Raw genomic sequence first — 22,479 nt, 5'->3', positions numbered from 1 at the left:
GTGCAGTGAGGGGAGGTAAATTAGTAGATTTATATGATTCAAGGAGGAGATTCTTCAGCTCTCCCGTGACCAACCTGCATAAAGATCCTGCACCCAGTACAGATGTGTATAGTCCACAGCAGGATGTTACACACCGAGTTTCCCGAAAGATCCAGAGGACCAATGTAACTTATGCAAATATTAATCTGTAACACATTTTAACAAAACCATATTAGCATTCATTGCAGCTGCATGTTTGTCCATTTCCCTTGCAGTGAATAAAATGAATCAGCACCCATGCATGAATGACTTTTATCACGTACAGCTTCTTCCCTGTTCGGGGACGAGTGTGAGGAAACAAGGGCAGTGGCAAGCGAAGCAAGTCAACAGAAAAGGAAAATATTTTCAGAGCTGCGGGCAGAGTACAGTCACAGGCACAAAGTCAGTGGATTTAACCATGACGTCTGAAACCGTAAGACCCTCATACATCACAAAACCGCTGAACTTGTCTCAAGGACGACGAGGAAACAGAATGAATAAGCTCAGAGGCCCGTCTGCAGTCTGAGGATACACGACCCCTCCTTTTTTTGAGCTCTGAGGGCGCGCTGCTCAGGATGAAGTGGTTTTTCCCCAGAGTGATAGAGGGTCAACTGGGGGCCACCTACCTATCAGCCTGAGGGTGGCAAAAAAGGCTTTTATTAGAGCAAGAACACAACCGAGTCCAAAGTTACACTTTTCGCAATTTTGGAACGATGTAGGAGAGTTAAAGACAAACAACTAAGATTAATCGTGTTGTTAAAAATTATGCATCATCATTAAACCTCCAGAAGAAAACAAAATGTATTTACAACAAACAAAACTTTGTGCAGTCACTCAGGCTAATGTCACGCCGCTGCAAATGATTCACGGTCTAATGGCGGCGTTTGTTTTGCTGAGCGGTGTGGTACAGTACAAATGATGCAGAATGATTGGGATCTGCTGAAGAATCGATCAATAATCCTTCATCTCAATCGCTCTCACATTAACTGTGATACCCTGGTGTCATTTCTGAGAAGAGATGCTATCATCATTTACAACACCCTCATAGTTTCCCACTGTCTCATAAGCCATCCACGAGATTAAGCCAGTCTATTGAAACAAGTCAGTCTTCTTAAAATATCACTTAGTGATTAATTATGGTTTTTCATAACAGTCTATGTTTTAATAAGTTGTCTATTTTAAGTAACAGCGTATACCTGACCTATAGAGGATGCTTCATTCATTGCAACAAACCAATCAGTTACATTAAACCCAAATTTTACTTCTGTTCCAGTAGAAAGTGTCTCTCCTGCCACCTTAAGAAAGTATTCCTTTGTGCCAGAAAGACTTTAACACATCTTACCGAGGATAATTAACAGCCACTTTGTCTTTAATTCTGTGCTGATTCATTGCCGTTAAATGTTTCAGACAGTGGGTTTAAAGGGTAGCTCATCACTAAATCAACTAAATCACAGTAAAGAAAAAGAAAAATGGCTTCTCGGTTGAATCTTTAGAGCGATCTCAGTCAAAGCCCAATCACAGCTGCCACAGCTAACAAAGCTTCGCGTCACCAGAAAAACTGAATTAAAAGAAAGAGGCAAGAGAGGTGGGGCTGTGTCTCATACCACAAGATCATACAAGCTATTTTCTCACCACTCCGCTTTTTCCTGATAATACACTTAACAGAAAACCCATCGTTATTCCTCCCCCCAAGGTCAGCGCATTTTCAGAGGAGACAGATGAAACGGCGCAGGTGCTGGCCACAGTGATAGTGCCATCCCTCTGCATTTGCAAGTATGGATGGCATCCACTGTTTGTACGGCAAAAATAAGACATGTGGGTTTAAGTGATGAATGAGTCTGCAGCTCCTGGTGGAGCAAAATAAAACAGAACCACTTAGCTCTTGTCAAAGCTGCACTGCAGACTGGTTGGGCAACTCTCTTCCAGGTGTCTGAGGATGAATTATGTGTGTGTGTAGTCTTATTGGTATGAGGGGGGTCCTCCAGAGATGTTGCTGCACATTTTCCAAACTGAATTGAGATAATCATTTGCTTTTTAATCAGCAACAAATTGTGTAGTGTGTGCCAACAAACCATGAAGGTGTTTCCCCAGCGTCACACCATATTATCCTCTTCCTCCAGGGTGAGGGCTCCAACTTCCTCCAGCTGGGCTCCTCCATCGAGCAGCAGATCAACGGTATGTTCAAGGTGATGGAGGAGTACAACTGGGACAGCTTCGTGGTCATAACCAGCCTCTACCCGGGTTATGAAGCCTACGTGGATTACATCAAGTCCTTTACTGACACCAGCTACTTCATATGGGATCTGCAGGATGTTCTGACCTTCGACATGTCCGCTGACATCACGAACGACATACGAGCGCGGAGGCTGCTACAGCAGATAGACGCCCAGGTGCTGCTGGTCTACTGCTCCCACGAAGAGGCCCAGTACCTGTTTGCCATGGCAGGAGAGGTCGGATTAGTGGGACCAGACTACATCTGGATTATCCCGAGCCTGGCTGTGGGAAACCCAGACATCCCTCCACCCGACAGCTTCCCGGTGGGGCTCATCAGCATCATTACGGACCGGTGGAGGATGAGCCTGAGGAAAAGGGTGCGCGACGGGGTGGCTATCGTAGTGAAAGGCGTCCAGAGTTTTCGGAAACAAAGAGGCTTCATTCCCGAGGGCCACAGTGACTGTCACAACCCTGTCAAGGCGTTAGCTACCAATGACACCCTGTTCAGGTAAGCTACAATGTTGCAGGCTTAGCCTTTACTTTACTACCAACTCTTTCCGTCAATACTGCTGTTACATATCCTTAATGTAACATAATTAAATTCTTTATAATATAATATGTAAACTGCTACTGAAGCACCTATAAGCTGTTCATCAGCCATCAGTTAACAACAACATATGAAAAATGTCTCATTATTGCCAGACACCAGACTAAAACTGTGTGTGCCGTACTCTGTCTAATAATCTGAGAGACTAGAGAGGCTACAGTGTTACAGGACTCAAACTGTGTGACACAGTTTAAGTTTATAAGAAAAAAAATAAATAAATGAAAAGGAGGTCATGTGGACATTCTGTCACGTAAAGTTGGCATGACAAAAGTTCACCAGAAACTATGTTTGATCATTTGAGAGAGTCTGATTGGACCTTCTGAATCGTTCCCAATAAATATGAAGTATTTAAACTTGAAACGTCCAACCCCGGTGTCTAATTTATCTGTAGATAAATTCACGTTAATACACTTTTCTAAGCTCAGGAGAAGAATTTATTTTATTTTATTTCAGAAACCATCTGCTACTATTTCAGCATCGTTGCAAACATTAAGCTCCATCCAAGGATGTCTACAGGTATAAAAAGATTACTCAGACTGCTTAAAATCACTTCAATGACATTTAAGACGAAACTTGCACTCAAAGTGAACATAAACTCCCCACAGAAATTAAAATTATATAATTATAATTCTAAACAAAATCCCATTTATTTAGCTTAAATTTACGCACTTTAATACATTTTTAAGACTTTAGAACCACTAATAAATTAGCCATTATATCTCATCAGTTATTAAATATATAGGTTTATTCAAACTGTGAAAAAGTTCAATTCATTCATCACTTGCATGATAATAAGGTCAAAGGTGATTTGGTACTGACATGCAGGTATACCCTGTTACAATCATGGAAATTCTCACAATAATGTGACTAATAACATATTAAACTGAGTTTAGGTGTTAAAAGACTTTTAAACTGTCGCTGTAAGACTTTTGGGGACCCGTGAAACTTTAACACATGAGAGCACAGATGTCTTACACTAAAAGTCCTATAGCCTCCTAACGAGGACCATCACAGGAAAGCCTGGGGAAAAAAGAGCAGGAAGTATTAGATTTTACTGGCTGGCAGTTTGCAGGTGTGTTAACACACACCTGCAACTACACAATCCTCCTGGGACCTCTAAGTAATTTCACCCCAAAGTCAGACTGTGCAACGCTCAGAGAAAATAAAAAAAACAAAAAACAAGAGCTATATTTCAGTTAGCATGTTAAATGTGACATCATGACAGCACAACTAGAAAAAGAGAGAAAAAACATGGCAGCGTGGCCCAGGTCTGCATCTGAACTAAACACCGCACCTTTAGAGCAAAGTCCAAAGTGCCAATGTTTGGTCATAAAACACTGACCAAGTTTGGAGAAAACCAAACAGCATATCAGCACAAACACATCATACTGTACCAACTGTCAGCACGGTGGTGGAGACCTGATGATTTGGGCTCGTTTTGCAGCCACAGGACCCGGGCGCCTGTGCAGTCATTGAGCCATAAACTCTTCTGGATACTAAAATATTCTAGAATCAATTGTGAGACCATCTGTCTCCAACAGAAGATTGAAGACTGTGCAAAGGCCCAGTCAGACCTCCATCTGAATGTAGTGCTGAGACAGCTGTGCATAAATGAATGGCTGCAAAGGCCTCAATGAACTGAAACTATTTTGTAGAGAAAAGTGGACGTTACAAGGTTACAACGCTGTGGGAGACTGATAAAGTCACACAGAACACAATTAATTCCAGTTATTGCTGCTCATGGTGGTTCTACAAGCTACTGAACGCAGGGGTGGACTTAGGTTTTCACAGGACTGCGGAGAGGCCTATGAAAACTTGTCTTTTATGACTGCATCTAATGCACTCACATTTAGAAACTAAAGGCGCACACAGAGGTGCCATTTCACAAAGTGAACCAGAGTCGAGCCAAAGCTTTATCCTCTCTTACGCTGCCCGTGCTTCCCCTCTCTACCAAGTTTCATAAAACTCAGTGTGGTTATTGTTTAAACCTGCTGACAGACAAACGCTGAACACGAGTTTCTCCACTGGGAAAACCTGGTTACCGGGCCAGTCCTCGTAAATGCCGCGAGTGCCGCGGTTTGACGTTAATGGAGCTGATTGTGAACATGAAATATGAACTCTGTACTTTATAATGTCTAGCTTGTCGTGTTTAATTGGACACTAGACTCTAAGGACAGCGCTTTAAATTTAAATTGAACCCCAGAGTTTTGGAAACGCACTCAAAAATGTACCAGCTGTTACAGCAGCTGGACAAGAGGAGCTCAAAAAACCGCGAGACGTCTTCAGGACAAACAAATTAACACTTTAACACACTGACATTTATCGTCTTTTATAGTATTTTACCATTTTTATGTTGCAGATAGAAAAAAACCTGCTTGCTCACTCTTCCTATGTCTACATTTTTTACTTATTTCTGTATTTATTTTGGGTGGAGTTGAGCTCCGCCACTGATCCGAAGTGGTGACGATATTTCACAGAGAAGTCAATATTTGGAGAGTTAAATTAGGTTAAATTGCTCCCTGGTGGTCAGAGATCACACAGTGAGTATTCTTTCATTTTTGATATATCAAAGATAAGAACAGTAATGGCTCCGTCTTACATCTGTGGGACATGGCAAGATTGAGGTCAACAACCACTTATTTATTCATGACTGCCCATCTGTTTGATGCTGTGGAGCACATTTTATGGCGACTGTCACTCTCCCAAACTGTGTCCTCTGCCCCGCTGCCATCTATCTCCTCATCTCTCCAGCACTGAGCGCTCTGCCGTATCTCCTGGAGACCGCAGGGTAATTTAGTTGGCGGGCAGGGTGTTGGTGACGATGGGTAAGGGGCGTGGTTTTGCGTCACCAAAAGAGCAATCTGACACCATCTGTGCCGTGGAGCACACAGGAAATCCTATTTTATTGGGGAAAATGTTTTAATCAGGAAAAGGGTAGCGCTAGGAAAAAACTGCCCCAGCAACAGCTTTTGGCTCATGTAAGCCAAGGTCATTCAGGGAGACTGAGAGCGTTTTGCGTGTAAATGTTTATATGTGCAGTTTTAGATGGTCACCATGGGGCACCGAACGGGACACAAGCGTCACCAGACGCTCGCCTTGCATTATGAAACATCACTCGCTCCCTCTCATGTCAGAAGTCGTTTATCTTACAGAGTCTTCAGAGCCTTGGGGGGGGACAACTTTTCCTTTTGTAAACCCAAACCGTCCATAAAAGAGCGGAAAATTGAGAACAGGCTTTGATAATGTACAAACCCGTCCGTTTAAACCCAGCAGGCATGATTTGAATAGCGGCAGTAACGTGAAGGTCGGCGAGAGAGAACAAAGCACTTCTGTCACCTCTCGTGTTTCCAGCCAGATCAAACACGAACGACGGCCTCTCCTCCCAGATTCCTCCGCACACCACTGGAGTTGGAAACAGGCTTCTGATAATGAGTCGGCTCACCTGTTAATGAGATTATTGCATGATACCAGATTAAAGAGGCTTTTCGCATAGACCTATTCTCCTCTCAGCAGGCCTTCGTCACCTCTGCTGGAGTGTGAGAAAGCAGCGCCACAGGTCTAATGTGACAGAGGATGTGGAAGCCGAAGGAGCAGGGAACCATTGTCGCTGGCGTTCTCAGATTACCCAAGCAGTGTTCAAAGGGTTTAATAATCTCAAAAGCTACATGTGTGCTCCTCCTACACCTGAGAGTTAGGACTGAAATAATTGGTTTAGTAAGTGATTTGTTTTAATGACTTGGCAAGCAACAAGTGTCAAACATTACTTTATCCCCGCCTCTCAAGTCAGATGACTTGTTAAATCAAAGAATTCAAACTCTTTCAGTCTTGTAGCATGCTTATGTTTAACCACCCTTCTACACCTGAGGGGGTAAAAAAAACGTATCAGGGTGAAAATTAACACCACCCGGTTGACTTTTTGGCCAAATATTATAGTTTTCACCAACTGTCACATGTGCCTCCTGAGCAATGTCAGCCCATTCCTCTTTAACAAATCTCTCAGGATCCTGCAAATTCTTCTTTGATTTTTATCTATTAGCACGGACCTTGGTCTTCAGCCAATTAATAATGTTCACGTTGGTCTTGCAGAGTAAGTTCTTCACCAAGAGCAACATTTAGTCTGGGTCGCTGTAGCGTTGGAAGACAAAGCGAGCACCGCAACCAAGTGTGTCTCGTTTGTTTGAGGTTTTCTTTCCAAATCTTCACATATCCTTCTTCCTTCATGTCTTCTTCCACCTTGACTAGATTTCCAGTTTCAGATCCACAAAAGCATCTCCAAAACCTAATATTCCCACTGCTATGTTACCCGACTTGGCTATTCACTCATGTCCTGGCAGTCGTTCTGGTGGCTTTAAACACGTCTCCCACTAGTTGTCTTTTCAGAGTCTTTAAATCTTTCTCTTCCTACTAGGGCTGTGCGATATGACCAAAATCTCATATCCCGATATTAAGACATCTATCGTCTGATAACGATATAAATCACAAAAATGTAACATTTTCTGTAAATTCTGTGAATGTCGGGCAGCTCGACTTGCGTGAAGTGTTTCCAGCTGGGCGTCGCGTACCTGGAGTCGAGTGTTTTAACTGATGCATGAAACGATACATTTTTAGACATAGGTTGTAACGGCCACCGTTTTCTTTGTGAGTATTTATTACACAGCGTGCTGCAGGGAAAAGCCTGTTCTAACGTTTGAGTCTAAGGTTTATTTTTTAGCACCTGACGGCTCTTTTTTGCTTCTCATCCATAAATACTCTGCATCTTTCACGTGATTCAGTTTATTTTGAAAAGTCTCAACAGGATCTTGAGCTTTATTGTGAAAGGTTTATGTGGAAAATAAACAGGCGGACACAGGGTGGTTTTACCGTCGTTGTTGCTAACGACAACGCATAAAAACAAGCGCTTGTCCGTCTGTAGTGTGGTTATATTAAATATAAGAGAAAGAGAGAACTTTAGGAAATTAATATAGCCACTACAGTGACCATCAAAATAATGAAAAAATATTGCCGTAAACAGTTTATTTTGCGACACCACGAAACAAACGATAGCGTAAAATGAAACGATAGACGTTTTTATATCGTCATCCGATATATATCGTTATATCGAACAGCCCTACTTCCTACCTCTGCCAGGCTGGATCTGTACTGTGTGGTTCTCTTTAAATTTCTTGGTGATACTTCTCACTCCAGTTCTCCAAGCCGTGATACGCTTGCATATCCATCTCTGCTCTGTGAGCATCAACAACTCTTTTTCTCAAGTCTAATCTGATTTTTGTTTTGGCATAATGCTTTCTCAGTGACAGATTAAACCTGATTTTTTACAGTGTGTAAATAAGAAGGTAACCCTCGGTTTTAACTTGATTTTAACAAGCTTTAAGAAGCATCACATCAATGCACATCAGTGGTTTTGTACTACAGCTCATTAAAAAGGACAGTTTTTGTTTTTCCAGGGGTCGAAATATCAACCCAGGTAATTTATTTTTCTGAAATAATTCTGTTATTGAGTGCAAATAGCATTTCTTTAAAACTATAAATTATTTCTATCTTGAAAATCTCTTGTTTTGTTAAGCAAGGGAACATTTAAATTTCACTGGGAAGCTAATAATTTTGTCCTCGTCTATGTATCCAGAGAATCTCAAACAAAATCAATGTGAATCCAGGAAACAGTCCATCTCAAAAACTGTGGATCCAGTATTCACTGGGAACTGTTCGACTCCTGCACCGTTGTGGTTATAAGGTGGCAGTTAGTTTGCACCACATGTGAATTCACTTATTTGGCCTCTGTAGCAATTTTATTTGTATGTTTTGTTATATTGTTACATACATACATGTTTAAACGCTGTAAAAAAAAGACTAAACAGCAATGTGATGACTGTACAAACGTATTTTAAGATCATCTTGTTCTTGGGTTTTCTGTTTCAGGCACATGTTGAATGTAACATGGGAACACAATGACTTCTCCTTCAACACTAATGGTTACCTGGTGAATCCAGCCATGATAATCATCACTCTAGACAGAGAGCGACAGTGGGACAAGGTAAGATGACGGCAGCTGCTCGACTTCACACTTTACCAAATGGCTTTTTAAGTGTGTGTCTGATTATTTCTGAGTGGATAAACTAACAGTTGAGCTCACACAATGAGGAGTGTTTACAGGACACTGATGTCTTTCTCTGCATGCTAACAGCGATTTCATACATCGTCGGTCTCTTTGAAAAGACTAGTTAGAGGAATCAAAGCTGCACTGATACCAATGAAATAATGAAGGATCGCCTCCTAATCACACACACAGCACATTCACACCCCTCTCCCACTGATCCCACCCTGTACTTCTTCGAAGGATATTAAAGTAAAACCCACACACTCGGGAAACTTTGCTTCAGCAAGCTGCCTCATTGAGATCGAAACATTCATTAAACCAGAGGGTGAATCTGATGTAACACTAGACTGGAGGGAGTTCACTTCCTCATCGGGTTCAACAGAAAGTGCTTAGTTTCACATTATGCACAAAGTGAAGAGTCACCAGCAGTTCAAAGCTAATTATGTGATTTTAATGTTTTAAGATGTTACTTCCTGTAACTTCCAATATCTTATCGGGACTGTGAGAAAATGGGAAGCTGTAATGGCAACGTAAACAAACAATTTGTGGATATGGAAGGAGATTGAAGCTGTTTTGTGCATCATTCAATATTACACCAAAGACTATTGACTTTTGACTGTTGCCTAAATGACTTTTGTGTACATGACACAATCAAATGTTAACAGTCAATCAATTCCAATTAATCAACTGTAAAAATAACAATCAGAAAATAATTTAAAATTATTATGGTTGAATACTTCTACTAGAGCCATCACACAGCTTTTTAAAACTTCTAGAGTCTTGAGACCTAAAACTGTTTTAGTCTGGATCACTATAGTCGAAAGAAAAACTTAATATTTGGAGGCATGGCTTCATGTTTCCATCAGACAAACCCAGCACAGAACAGCGCAGCCATCCAAGACAGCAGACACAACACTGATTAAGTGAGGCAAAGCATGAGGAGGAGCTGCCGGGTTGTAAGTGGGTTACAAAGTGGCTTGCAGGCACAAACCAACTGTAGGAAAGTTAGAGCAGCCTAAACAGGACAGCCTGTGAGATCAGCCAACTGGACGCTGATCTGGTCTGCTATTGAGATCAGCTGATCTATCTCCAGCGCAACTAACTTTGACTTCATGGCCTGACTAAACTGTGGATTGTGCACATTCAAATATATATAAATATTTAAGAAAAAGCAGCAATTTCCACATTTAAAAACTCGATCTGGAGATCATCTGGTATATTATCTTTAATCACTGTTTACTTTTGGAAAGTTTAAAAAAACGATCACTAAAAGATGATGTTATTTTTGTGTCTCTATCCATCTTATTTTCTTTATATGCCACTTCTTTCTGAACAGACAAATCTTTCCTTTGGTATCTTGTCCTGATGCATTATTCATTATGGCTCAGTCACACTAGAAAATAGGACAGCGACCTCCTTGCAACTAGGGGGAGGGGGTGGGGGTGGGGGGGGTGCTCTGCGTTTTCATTTAATTTGTTTGCAATCGAAAAACATTTCAAGAGGCTGCAGTTTCTGTGCAATCGGTCACGCACAGGTTGAATGCACAAGCATGCAACACCCTCAATCTCTGGGAAACAACTTCTGACTGTAGGCAGTTGCACAGGTTGTCTCCAACTAGGCAACTTGTCTCCAAACAATTGCGATCCAACTCCGACCTGATTGCAATTATTATGGTGAAGGTTTGCAAATATCGCTGTCGAATTTATACACGCATTCAAATTGCCAACACAATGCAATCAGTCGGGCTCAGTCCATGCTGATGAACACAGCTCATCTGTGACATGCCTCTTTGCCAAAGACGACTCAACTGGTTGTATTCTGATTATACTCCTGTATAAAACCAAGGTGGCTGACACCTATGTAAAGTTGCAGTTAAATTGCCGTCCTGCAGCAACAACATCACGATTTGTGGAGGAATTCCTGTTTCAGAACAATGAGTTTCTGGTGATACTCTGAATGCAAGCAGTTAATGAATTTATGTTTAATGTCCATTTCTGTCTGTGTAGAAGGCAACGGACTTGTGATTTTTTTTAGGTTTTATCACAGTTCATCTCCATCTCACAAACAGATTGTAAGTAACTGTCGACTTGACCCAATTCAATCACAAACTGACAGCAGACTCATAGCAAACCCACTCCAGCTTATTGCCTATTTATTCCCGTCTTGATGGACCAAACTCACTTTGAAGTTAGCAGCTAGACCTGGTGCCACTTCTGCATAGCAACGAGAAAACGAGATCACAAGTTCACTGCACACAGCTGCAGTAATTTTAGTCACATCGTGGTGTCCGAATACTTTTTCCAAATCGTTCCATGCTCATTTTTTTAAATAACGACCAACAGAAAACTTCCTGGAAGTGTAACTCTGTATCCTCTAATTTGTAATATGTAAACACAATGCTAACAATAAAAGACTGAATCTAAATTGAATTCACTGATGTTAACATGATAGGTCATGTGACAACATTAACTTATTTCCACAAGCAGCTCAGCTGAGTTTAGCATAAGACGTTAGTCGTATTCACTCAGAAACACTTTCACATAAAATATAAAATGTGGGCGACTGAGAGGACACCAAACTTAAATGTGTCCTCCCAATCACCCCCCGACTCCAGCACTCCTCATTCCCAGCGTGCTGACCTTTACATAAACCTTTCTGGGGAGGAAAAATACATTTCTCCTGTTCCCTGGAAGAACAACACTGCACTCATTTCACAAAATTTTGACTAAGAAGTGTGAGGCAATCCATTTTGTGTGCTCCACTTTCTGCTGCCTATGGCCTCTATTCTCTGAAAGCTGAAAATCAATTCCACCTTTTGATTTCCTTTTTACCAGCCTTTGTATTGTACACATGCAGAGGCAGCCGGTCTGTAACGTTCATACATCATCTCTGTATAACCAGCCTCACAGTTTGCTGCCTGGCATTACACGCCTCATATTTTTTAACTTATTAAAAAAAACCTGTATCACTACAACGCTCTTATCGGCCAGGCCTAATATGGAACTTGCCAAGAGTCATTGTTCAGCTGTTTCCACAGATGTACAACTCAAAGTCATTTGGGAAGAGCAAGAGAGAGAGAGAGAGAGAGAGAGAGCATGACAAAAGAAAGTGGAGACGGAAAGAAAAGGCTACTGAGAATGACGAGAAGTGTTCCTGTCATTGCCGTTATCTGCCACGGTCTGAAAAGCTGACGTTTTTTTTAGCTGTATGCAACACTTACAAACCCTGAAATTAGAACCTCACTACTGAAAACGATTTAACTGGAAAGATGAATCCTGACAGATTTTCTGTAATATAAACCACCCATTTTCTTTCCAGATAATTAATTATAAAATTATAACTCTCATGACAGTGTTTGCTATAAATTAAGCTTTCCATTCCTTATTCTTGCTTAGGTGCTGCGTGAAACACAAACATCTTTTTACTGATGTCTCAGATGAATGAACAATGAAGACTTCACAGGCTACGCAGCCACAGGCTAAAGAGTTTTCTTTTTTTGCCTTACTCATCTCAGTACCTTCTCTTGTAAATTGAAATTCTGAGTGACTAAATGCCCAGGAGTGGGGTGATACTATAACAGTGGGGCTGATCGATATGACTGGCAGGAAAGAAGAATAACTGTGAGGTCCAGGGAGAACTGAGATATTTGCACTTTTCTGTCGACGTTCAGTTTTTTTCCATTTCACTGTGACAGGCTTTACTGACTGGCATGATGAGATAGGATTGCCCCCCTTCCTGCATAAACAGCAGAGATTATGTGGGAGGAAAAACATTGTGTTCAGACTGGCACTTTTTTTTTTAGCTCTCCAGGAAGTTGATGACATTTACAGAAGCACAGTCAAGTGAACTAGAAAGAATTTTGTTTAAATATCAATAAGCTCACATTTGTCCCAACTACCTCACTGCCAGAAGTAAAATGCAAGTGGAATTGTTTCATCTACACGAAACAAAAAGGCGTCTACTATTTTAAAAATGTGTGTAGGTGATTGATTTAGATGGAGACAACCGAGATACATTGCTACTTTGACCTACACTCATGTATTAGGTTTACTGTTTTAAACTGACAGGAATACAAAATGCAACCACATGCAATAATGTTGCAGTCTCGCTGCCTTTGAAATGGGTGCTTTAAAGATGGTGATCGGGTCTGCGACTGTTCGCAGTCAGCTGTCATCTTCAAAGCAATAACATGGAGTCAATCTGCGGTTAGTTGGCTTATTGAATGGTTGGCAGTTACATAAAGTGGCAAAGAGTCCAGAAATTCAATAACTCCTCCAGTGATGTAACTGCTGAAGGACTGCGATTTAGCTGATAATTACACATGCATTTGGCAATTTGCTTTTATATAAGAACCACAAAAAGTTGAGTCAAGTTTCATGTTGCAAGGAGACGCAACACAGATGGATTGTGTTCACTGTGCAGACTGGATCAGACTGACTGTGAAGTATCTGCAAATTGAGCAATAATTTGCAAACCTGTGCCAGCGTCTCTGACAGTGACTGCAGGTTCGAGTCAGATCGCTACCACAGACCAAATGTGATTTGTCCTATTTTGTGCCATTAATCTAGGGCAGAGGGTGTCCAACTCCAGAGGCCTCGAGGGCCGGTGTCCTGCAGGTTTTAGATGTTTTCTTGATCCATCACAGCTGATTTAAATGGCTAAATTATCTACTCAACATTTCTTGAAGTTCTCCAGAGGCCTGGTAATGAACTAGTCATTTGATTCAGGTGTGTCGACCCAGGGTGAGATCTAGAACCTGCAGGACACCGGCCCTCGAGGCCTGGAGTTCTGTCTGGTTAGCCGACCACATCCACACAACTCAGTGTTTTGCAACAGGAGATGGATTTGCACACCCAGCACTGGCTACCATTGGACTTTGTTGAATTTCACCAACCTTAGCTCACTTGCCTGCTAACAGCATCATTATCCATTAACCTGAAGCAACATCAGTTTTCATTTTGATGTCCTTGTAGCATTTGTGCTGGAGTCTGTGTTGTGCTGGGAGGCGGTCATTCGTTTAATTAGTGAGTAATGGACTCCATTTCTACCTCACGGTAATTTATTGTTGTTCACCGTGAAAGCTGTGAGGCTCTGGAGTGAGCAGAAGTGTCGCTTACTTTGGATTTTCACTGAAGCAAGAAAGTTGGGAAAGGTCTCATTTTCAAAGTCACGTTCCAATCTGCTCAAACACTGGGAAAAGTTGCATGCAGCACTTTCAGAACAAATCTTAATGACCGTGTTCAGTTTTGCATATTACTCTTTCCTTCTGAACATCATTTGTTGCCAAATCTACCAGGACCTGTACATGTTTGTAATGCTGGAGTTTGCCAGATGACTCCGCACTGTTGCCGAGTTTGTTACCAGATTTGTCTGCGCTGCCATCTTCTCCGTGAATCTGCAGCAATCCCTGTTCAAATGAGCAAGAGGGCAGATTAATGTCGTTGTTGTTGTTTTCTGTTTAACGCTAGGATAGTATATTCTCCAAAACTGCTGCAAAACAGACAGGGAGCCACACTCAGCTGGAGAGCAGTACTTTTTACTATACAATTTAGCAGACGTAGAACGTGCTCTGGATTGAAAGCTGGTGTTTCGGACTTGACTCACTCTTCATGTTTTCATATTGCCAGAGTGAAACGGAAATATTACACAACTGCTGATCCTCTACACTGGCAACGGAGTGTACTCTGGTCCTATGACAGTTGGGAGGGAGAGAGGGACGAATGGATGGATGGATGTTTAAAGCATTTTAAAGTAGCACCTGTTTACATTAGGGTTTCTGGTCCAGCCCCTCAGAAAGGTCATGCTTCCCTGGGAGTAGAAGCTGCTTCTACCTGTGAAACTGTAAAAGTCTGTTTGTCATTCATTTACTACACTGTGGCACGGAAAACAGCATTTAACAGCCCTGTTTCATTTAACACAAGCTTAAAAATCCATCTGATGTGTCAGTGTTTGTGGTAAACTGGGTCCAACTGGTCCAATGCAACATTCACTCCTTCATTTGTGAGGCTGATTAAAGCAGGGTGAGTCAGAAGGGCCAATCAGTGGAGCTGAACAGGTCACGGCTTCTTTAAATAAGTGAGACTGAAATGTTTAATTTCTGATCTTTATTATGTATTCAGCTTGCTCGTGAATGCTCATTTCCCCACAACATCCAATTAAAATTGGCTCCCTGGTAATAAAGCGGGGGTGGAATTGCTTTCATTGCATTAGATGTATAATTGTGCTCTCTACATCCCCAGTGACCCAAAAATCAATTTCCTCTAAACTGTCCAGGAACTAAAACTCTGCTCTGTGTGTGCCGGGACCAGACGCTCAAATCGCAACATGTCAAAACAGCACATACAGTTAGAGGATTGAGGACAAGTGTATTAAGAGTGGAGACTGAGATAGACGGGGTTACGCACTTCTGTCCTCACAGATGCATGAGGGGCTTATTTTCTCAATATTATACATGTATTTTTATGTAGTTTTGTGGCTCGGCTAAACAGATTTCCAGAATCCTCTGGAGTTTATTTATGTGGCTGTTCCCCCAAATCCATGTTTATTTCTGTGCCTCGCTGCTGTAACAAATCAGAACCACAGAAGCCATCTGGAGTTTGGTGCAGGGATTTTTCACTGCTCCGCATTAATCCACCCCCCTCCTCTCTCCGCACCTTCAGGTGGGCACCTATGAAATGGGGATCCTGCAGATGAGATACCCCGTCTGGCCGCGGTTTGGCAGCTACTTAGAGCCCGTGTCAGATTACAGGCATCTCACAGTGGCCACGCTGGAGGAGCGGCCCTTTGTCATTGTGGAGGCAGTGGACCCCGTGACTGGTACCTGTGTTAGCAACACCGTGCCCTGCCGACGACAGTCCAATAAGACCGAGACGTAAGTGAAGTGACTCCAAAGATTCCTATTAAATCTTTCATTTTGCTGGCTGACGAGACAAATGTCGCATTTTGAGTGCTATCCTAATTAACGCTCACAGGATGTAGTTAAAAGCTGAAAATTAGATGAATAGCATCACATATCATAAGTTGATTAATTACACATTTCACATTCAGTTGTTTTACAAGCCAATTACTCCAAATACTACAGGTTGTAACCACTGGGACAGGAGGCTAATGTAACAGATGGAGAATGCTGACTGCTTAACTGTGAGGAGTTTGTCATTTTGTTGGTCAGCGACATTCTTATTACAGAATATGAGTTCGGACAACAGCTTGCAGAGCGCATTAGGCTAACAGCCAAGTTTAACCTTGGCCTTATGGCAAAATTACATGTGAAATAAACTCTAATTAGCTCAAGTCAATTTGTACTTTAGTCGTCACCCCGTCGACTGGGTGCAGAGAACAATGGCATGTTTTTTTAATCATACTTTACAGATTTTTCTTTTTTATTTATCGTCCCAATTTTATGACTTTGTCACAATCAACTTCCTCTAATGATGCCACAGACAGTACTGTGCAAAACTTTTAGGCAGGTGAGAAAATGCTGTAAACAAAGAATGCTTTCAGAAATGGAAGTGTTCATCATTTATTTTCAACAATCAACAAAATGCAGCGAATGAACAAAAGAGAAATCTGAATCAAATCAATATTTGCTGTGACCACCCTTTGCCTTCTTCTAGGTACACTTGCACACAGTTATTGAAGGAACTGGGCTGGTAGGTTGTTCCAGACATCTTGGAGATCTTCTGTCTGTTCGTGTAATCCTGACACACTCGATGTTGAGGTCAGGGCTCTGTGGGGGCCGTGCCATCACTTCCAGTACTCCTTGTTCTTCTTTATGCTGAAGATAGTTCTTAATGACTTTGGCTGTACGGTTGGGGTCGTTGTCCTGCTGCAGAAAACATTTGGAGCCAGCAAACAATCATTTACACTTCTGAAAGCTTTCTTTGTTTACAGCATTTTTCACAACTTTTGCCCAGTCCTGTATATTAAATGTTTTCTGTTTCTGTATGGGTGATGCCACCTACAATTTTGGGCAACTTTGATTGCTTCTTGCAGTAAATTATTTTACTCCATGTATGTTAAATACGTTGGCAGGATGAAGGTGGAAAACAAGCAAAACTGAAAACATCTAAAAGTCTAAAATAAAGAGCTTATGCTATGCTTAGAATTAACGTACTTTTTAAACATGCTGTTGGTTTGTTATCAATTTGGTAGGCAGCTGCTGTTGTGTCTTTATCTTCCGGTGCCACTGCCCCCCCATGTTCTTTGTGTCTAACTGCCCTCTATGTCTAAGGATGCTTTTGAAATTAATTAATTTGGTACATGTAGATGAATTGAGGGACCAAGTTTTAAGTTAAAGTATTGGCCAAATTTTGTACCTTTGACTTTTATAAAAAGGCCTGGGTTAAATAGTAAATATATACCGCACTACTAAAAGGAACAAATAATGTAAAATAAGTCATTTTGATGTCATATTGCAATCCTTCACATTACTTGGACTTGGTCTCCCTGAATACACAGCAGGCTTTGATAGCTTTCAGGATTTAAGAGCTTAAAGAAAATGTGCTGTTTGCAGATTATTTACAGTCATTCCACTTTCAGTCAGGTCATTTCAACATGTGTCGATCATCTCAGCCATATACACGTCCTATGCAAACCCACTTTACTGCACAGTCCCACATGCACACTCACATGTTAACGTGCCCATTTTAATTGATTCTGTGACTAACTTGAGAGTGCCATTAGGTGTGAGATTAAGAGGCTCTTCCTCTGCCATTAGCGCATGCATGACTTCTTATCACTCAATGGTGAGATGCTCATTAGGCTGCTTGGCCAGAGTGCAATATCCCGGCGATCACTCTGTGACCCAATCAGGGAAATGTATGCGCTGCATGGAGGGGTATCAATTAGATGGGACGATTAGGCCATGTCATCAATCCCAAACACCTAGAGACTGATATTGGTGTTCATTAGTGGGGGAGAGAAGCACAGGCCATTATCCATTACTGACAATGGTGTTAACGAGATGAAGGGGATGGAAGATGAAGATCACGTCCCTTCAGTGTTATGAAGCGCTGGAGTGCTTAATCGCTCATGCTGACCAAAATCATCCTGCCAGTACAGAAAGAGCGTAATTCCTCTTCTCAAACAATGAAACGTTTTCACAGAGCCGAACAAAAATTCAAGGCAAAAGAAGACAGAGGCAATGAGAGGTCCAACGAAGCATCCGGCACTTTGGGCAGTCGAAGGAGAAACATCGGCCAATGAAGGGTGACCAGATGGACTGTGATGGATCCTTGAGTACACTGAGGGCTTCATCTATAGGTTTTATTTATCATTCATTTAGTCCGAACTGTCAGAGACTGGTGAGAGTGGCCACCTGAGTGATGTCTTCAGATTGCTTGTTCTGCCAATTCAAAAGTATTCCCTCTGCAACATTAACAAAAGACGGAGCAAAGCAGTACACGCTTATATTTGTGGAGTATTTGTGAATCTACACAAAAAGGGAATGACAACAATGAAGCCATCAGAAATCTAAAAGAAGGAAAAAGCAAAGAAACAGTTGGCGACGTGAGGTGAGCCGGTACTTTCCATTCTGAGGCGAGCAGCTGACGGGACTACCAGTAGCAATAAACAAAACCTGGTTAATAGGATTACCTAAACCAGGGGTGGGGACTCCAGGCCTCAAGGGCCGGTGTCCTGCAGGTTTTAGATGCATCTTTTATCCATCACAGCTGATTTAAATGGCTAAATTACCTCCTCAACATTTCTTGAAGTTCTCCAGAGGCCTGGTAATGAACTCATCATTTGATTCAGGTGAGATCTAAAACCTGCAGGACACCGGCCCTCGAGGCCTAGAGTTCCCCATCCCTGTCCTACACAGTCAGATGTCCACTTAAACTACAAAACTATGCAAGAATAAATTCATACGTGGAACGGATTTAAACTCTTGGGATAAGTAAAAACTTGGAATAAATAAGTCTAGACTTAGACTGATTTGAGACTTTCCCACCTTATACAAGTTTGTTATCCTAGAAGAATAAATCGATAAAGGAATTAAACATTGAGGCTGCAGAGCAGAACAAGGACTACAGTCAGCACCTGCAGTCCGAGATTGTGGAGGATTGTGGAGGAGAGCTGCTTCTCCAGAGATACTCTCAGCTGATTGTATTGTTCGGTCATCTCTGACACACACATGTATTTACATGTATATAATCCCTAACCCCTCAAACAGAAAATCTACATCTGGGTAAAATACTGACCAGCTGAAGTTAACTTATTTCATATGTTTCATACACTTCTCTGTATGAGAAAACACTTTCAGTACTTGCAGGTTACACACAGTTTAATATGCATTCCCGATAGTGGTCGGCCAATTTTCCCCTCAGCCTCTTAAAAGCACCATCTTTCTTTATCTGAATATCCACAACAATTCCAAATTCGCCTTCAGCACCAAACATGATTACAACTCAGACCCATGTCAGTGCTTTCTAAATGAGAAGCCACTGGTCATGCAGATTCTCCACTTCAATCCCTCAACCCCTGGGCCATGCACGCAGCTTGCCAAGCAGACCATCTGTGTGATTCACTCACGCGTCCTCGGAGAGGCCTGACAAACAGACACCAGCGTCCGGCTTGGACTTGGCTAAAGCAGCTCGCAGCAGTTACCACAAGTTCTTCCCTTTGAGTCGTGCACGTTCTCCTGTGGGATCAGAAAAATCTCGCTTCCTCGCTGTCTTTGAACAGCAGGGAGCTGGTTCTACCTCAAAGCACTCTGGCAAAGGTTCATTCAGAGATAATGCCCTGGTGAAGGGTAGCATTGACCTGAGAAGATAATGTCATCATACATTAGCTGCATTCAATGGGAGTTAGATCATAAGATGATTTCATTAAAGCTGAGACTGGGTGCAGCAGCAGATGCGCTCCCGGAGTCTGAGAGCTAAACGATCTATACGCAGTACTAGAAAGTTGCACTAAGTAAATTTACACATTGATGGTCTCAGAGGATGGTGTTTGAAAGTCTCAGCACTCCCTCATATATACAGTGTGTTTACCAGCTCACTGATCAGTCACAGTAGGAGCCCTAGTCATGAACAGAGCTGCCCCATGAGGTGGTTAAGATGTCTTACTGAAAGGTAAAAACCCCCAAAGACCACCAGAAAACCTGACCTGCTTCATTAATCCTCCACCTTTATTAAAAAAAGCCTGTGCGTCACATTCAATGGACTGATTAATTCCAATTTTAAAATATTCAATGACAATCACGTTTGTTTTTCTACAACTTAATGAACTCTAAAAAGTGGAAGGCTTGTTTTATCGCTGCATCTCACTACGTGATTTTCTTTGTTTGTTTCCTCTTTGTGGCCCACGAGTCCATAAAGCACCTTTATCTATTCAGTGATATAAAACAGATTAGATCTCGCTCACTCCTTCCACAGGGAACCCCAACCATAATCGAATTTTTGAGGAGGGTAATGCAGGTGTATTCATAAAGTGAAAGGCTATTTCAAAGTACTGTCTAATACGCCTAAAAGACATTTCAGTAAAGGTAAAATAACTTGAGGTACAGATGTTATGGAATTAAAAACAAGAGTGAAGACGAAACTTGTCAGATGAGAGGCGAAACGTCCAGTCGCTTTCTTTCCAAGCTCCTTAAAAATGCGAGCGTTTTTTCAAAGTTTGCTTTGCTGCTTCTGCACGTTCAGCAGGTGATAAACTGTAATAAATTATACTGTGATATTTATTTATTTATGTGTCGACTGCTGTGATACAATTTCCCAACTTCTGGGATATATCAATTATGTCTTATTGTTGTTTTCAGATTACTGTCATCATTATTCTCATTAGTAAAGGTTCATATTGTGTCTATTAACCAATCAGTCGTTCAAAAACGGTGGGGGGGGGGGGCACGGGAAAAGATTTTAGAGGAGGATCGATGTGCACTTGGTGAGGATTCCTGACTCAGCTGCAGCTGTCCGACTTCCATATTGGAAGTGTTAGGGTTCCAGTGGAATGGTCAGCAAATCCATGTGTACAAATGACAGGCAGCCTTCATGAATGGGTGTATCCGGCTCTTTAAAGATCACCTACACCTCAAGGCTTATTGGCGACTGAGTGATTAAGCCCCAAACCGCTGTGTTTCATCATCCCCAAAATCAATTTCAGCTGGAAAACTGTGCAGCGTTTCTCCTCTCTCTATCTTTACTATTAGTTTTCCACCAATCCCCACCAATTTACGTTACAAATGCAGAAAACAACAATAATCTGCACTTAATATCTTCAACTATTAATGTGGAAATTTAAACAACAACTATATAATAATTGTGCACTGGTGTTTTCCATATTTAGATTCTGTTAGTAAGGTGCTTGGTGACAAGTAAAGACAATAACCAATCCGCTGCCTCTCTTGAGTCCATCCCACAGGTGAGCTCCCACTGCAGCTCATGGTCCTTATGGCTTGAAGGTCAGAATAGAAACTCCCCACTGCCAGGTGGAGTCAAAGACAGTGATACTGTCGCAGGATGTGCTCACCAGGATGCAAATGACACAGGAAGTGCTGGGCTAACTGGTTAAACTTTTAAAAATATAAGTGAGGGGACAGTCCACTAGTAAACCGATGAAACCCCCACATATACTTTAAGTAAACTGAGCTTGGACATGTTTCTGTCTGTTCCTCTCCATTATCTCACTTCACAAATCCTCAGATATTTTGTGATATTCTGCGTTTCTGTTTCCTCGAAAAAGCAGATTCAGCATCGCCAAAAGCTCTGCAGACTGAGCTACTAATCTAATTTAGCCCAATATGTAAGAAAAAAAAATTCACCTGGTGCAAATTTATAGCTCGTTTAAGAGGTGAAGACTTGAAGAAGATCTCAATGAGAGTGATGACTTTAATTTTCTCAAGAAGGGATACGGATGGAAATGAACGTGCACGCGCACACGGGGAAAAAATGGCACCATCCGTAGAGCATCATCAAAACAATATTCCAAGAATGTCCACAAGGAATAAATTACCTCTCTCTCTCTCTCTCACACACACACACACACACACACACACACACACACACACACACACACACACACACACAATGATTCCCAAAGACCCATTTTAATGCGACTGGCAGCTGATTTAAGGCCCAGCCCTGAACCCTGGCAGCTGGTGAGACGAGGGATGTTGGGAGCGCTGTGTTTACTCGGGGTGTACTGTGGCAGCCTCGTTTCCCTCTAAAGTGTTTGTTTGTTTCTGTTTGTCGTGGCTCTGTTCCTCCTCGCAGCCTCGCCTTTTCGTCTCATTGACTCCCCGTCCTGATGTGTGGGTGCAGAGTCCATTAGACTGAAGGTCTGGGGGAGGTTAGGGGTGATGTGTCATTAGTGCTCTCTGCATTGCACCCATGGCTCACTACTTTGCAGCCACATTAACTCACACTGCCCACCTCATGCACTATACAGGAGTGTTCACTGAAGGAAATAATCACTTAATGGTGGAACGCCACATTCTCTAACACCAAATAACACGAAATGGATCAAATTTGTCTGGAATTATCTCCCATACGGCCAGTTTCACTCAGAACGATTAAAAACAGATCCTACCCACACAATTGTGACTCAA

At 41.9% G+C, this 22,479-nt stretch overlaps 1 protein-coding gene and 1 long non-coding RNA gene across 2 annotated transcripts in view; one reads left to right on the top strand and one right to left on the bottom strand.

Moving 5' to 3' along the window:
• LOC116314300 overlaps positions 1-22,479 on the bottom strand; it is a 112,297-nt gene that overhangs the window by 68,887 nt on the left and 20,931 nt on the right. The gene's annotated exons all lie outside the window — the stretch shown is intronic.
• grin2ca (glutamate receptor, ionotropic, N-methyl D-aspartate 2Ca) overlaps positions 1-22,479 on the top strand; it is a 70,450-nt gene that overhangs the window by 30,722 nt on the left and 17,249 nt on the right. Inside the window, exons 3-6 of the mRNA XM_039611445.1 lie at positions 2,139-2,740; positions 8,756-8,870; positions 15,593-15,804; positions 16,547-16,582. Of these exons, the coding sequence (XP_039467379.1) occupies positions 2,139-2,740; positions 8,756-8,870; positions 15,593-15,804; positions 16,547-16,582 (965 nt within the window). The remainder of the gene's footprint in view (positions 1-2,138; positions 2,741-8,755; positions 8,871-15,592; positions 15,805-16,546; positions 16,583-22,479) is intronic.

This window comes from Oreochromis aureus, linkage group 4 (assembly GCF_013358895.1).
Source record: "Oreochromis aureus strain Israel breed Guangdong linkage group 4, ZZ_aureus, whole genome shotgun sequence".
Classification (NCBI taxonomy): Eukaryota; Metazoa; Chordata; class Actinopteri; order Cichliformes; family Cichlidae; genus Oreochromis; species Oreochromis aureus.
This window is presented reverse-complemented; position numbering and strand designations above follow the sequence as displayed.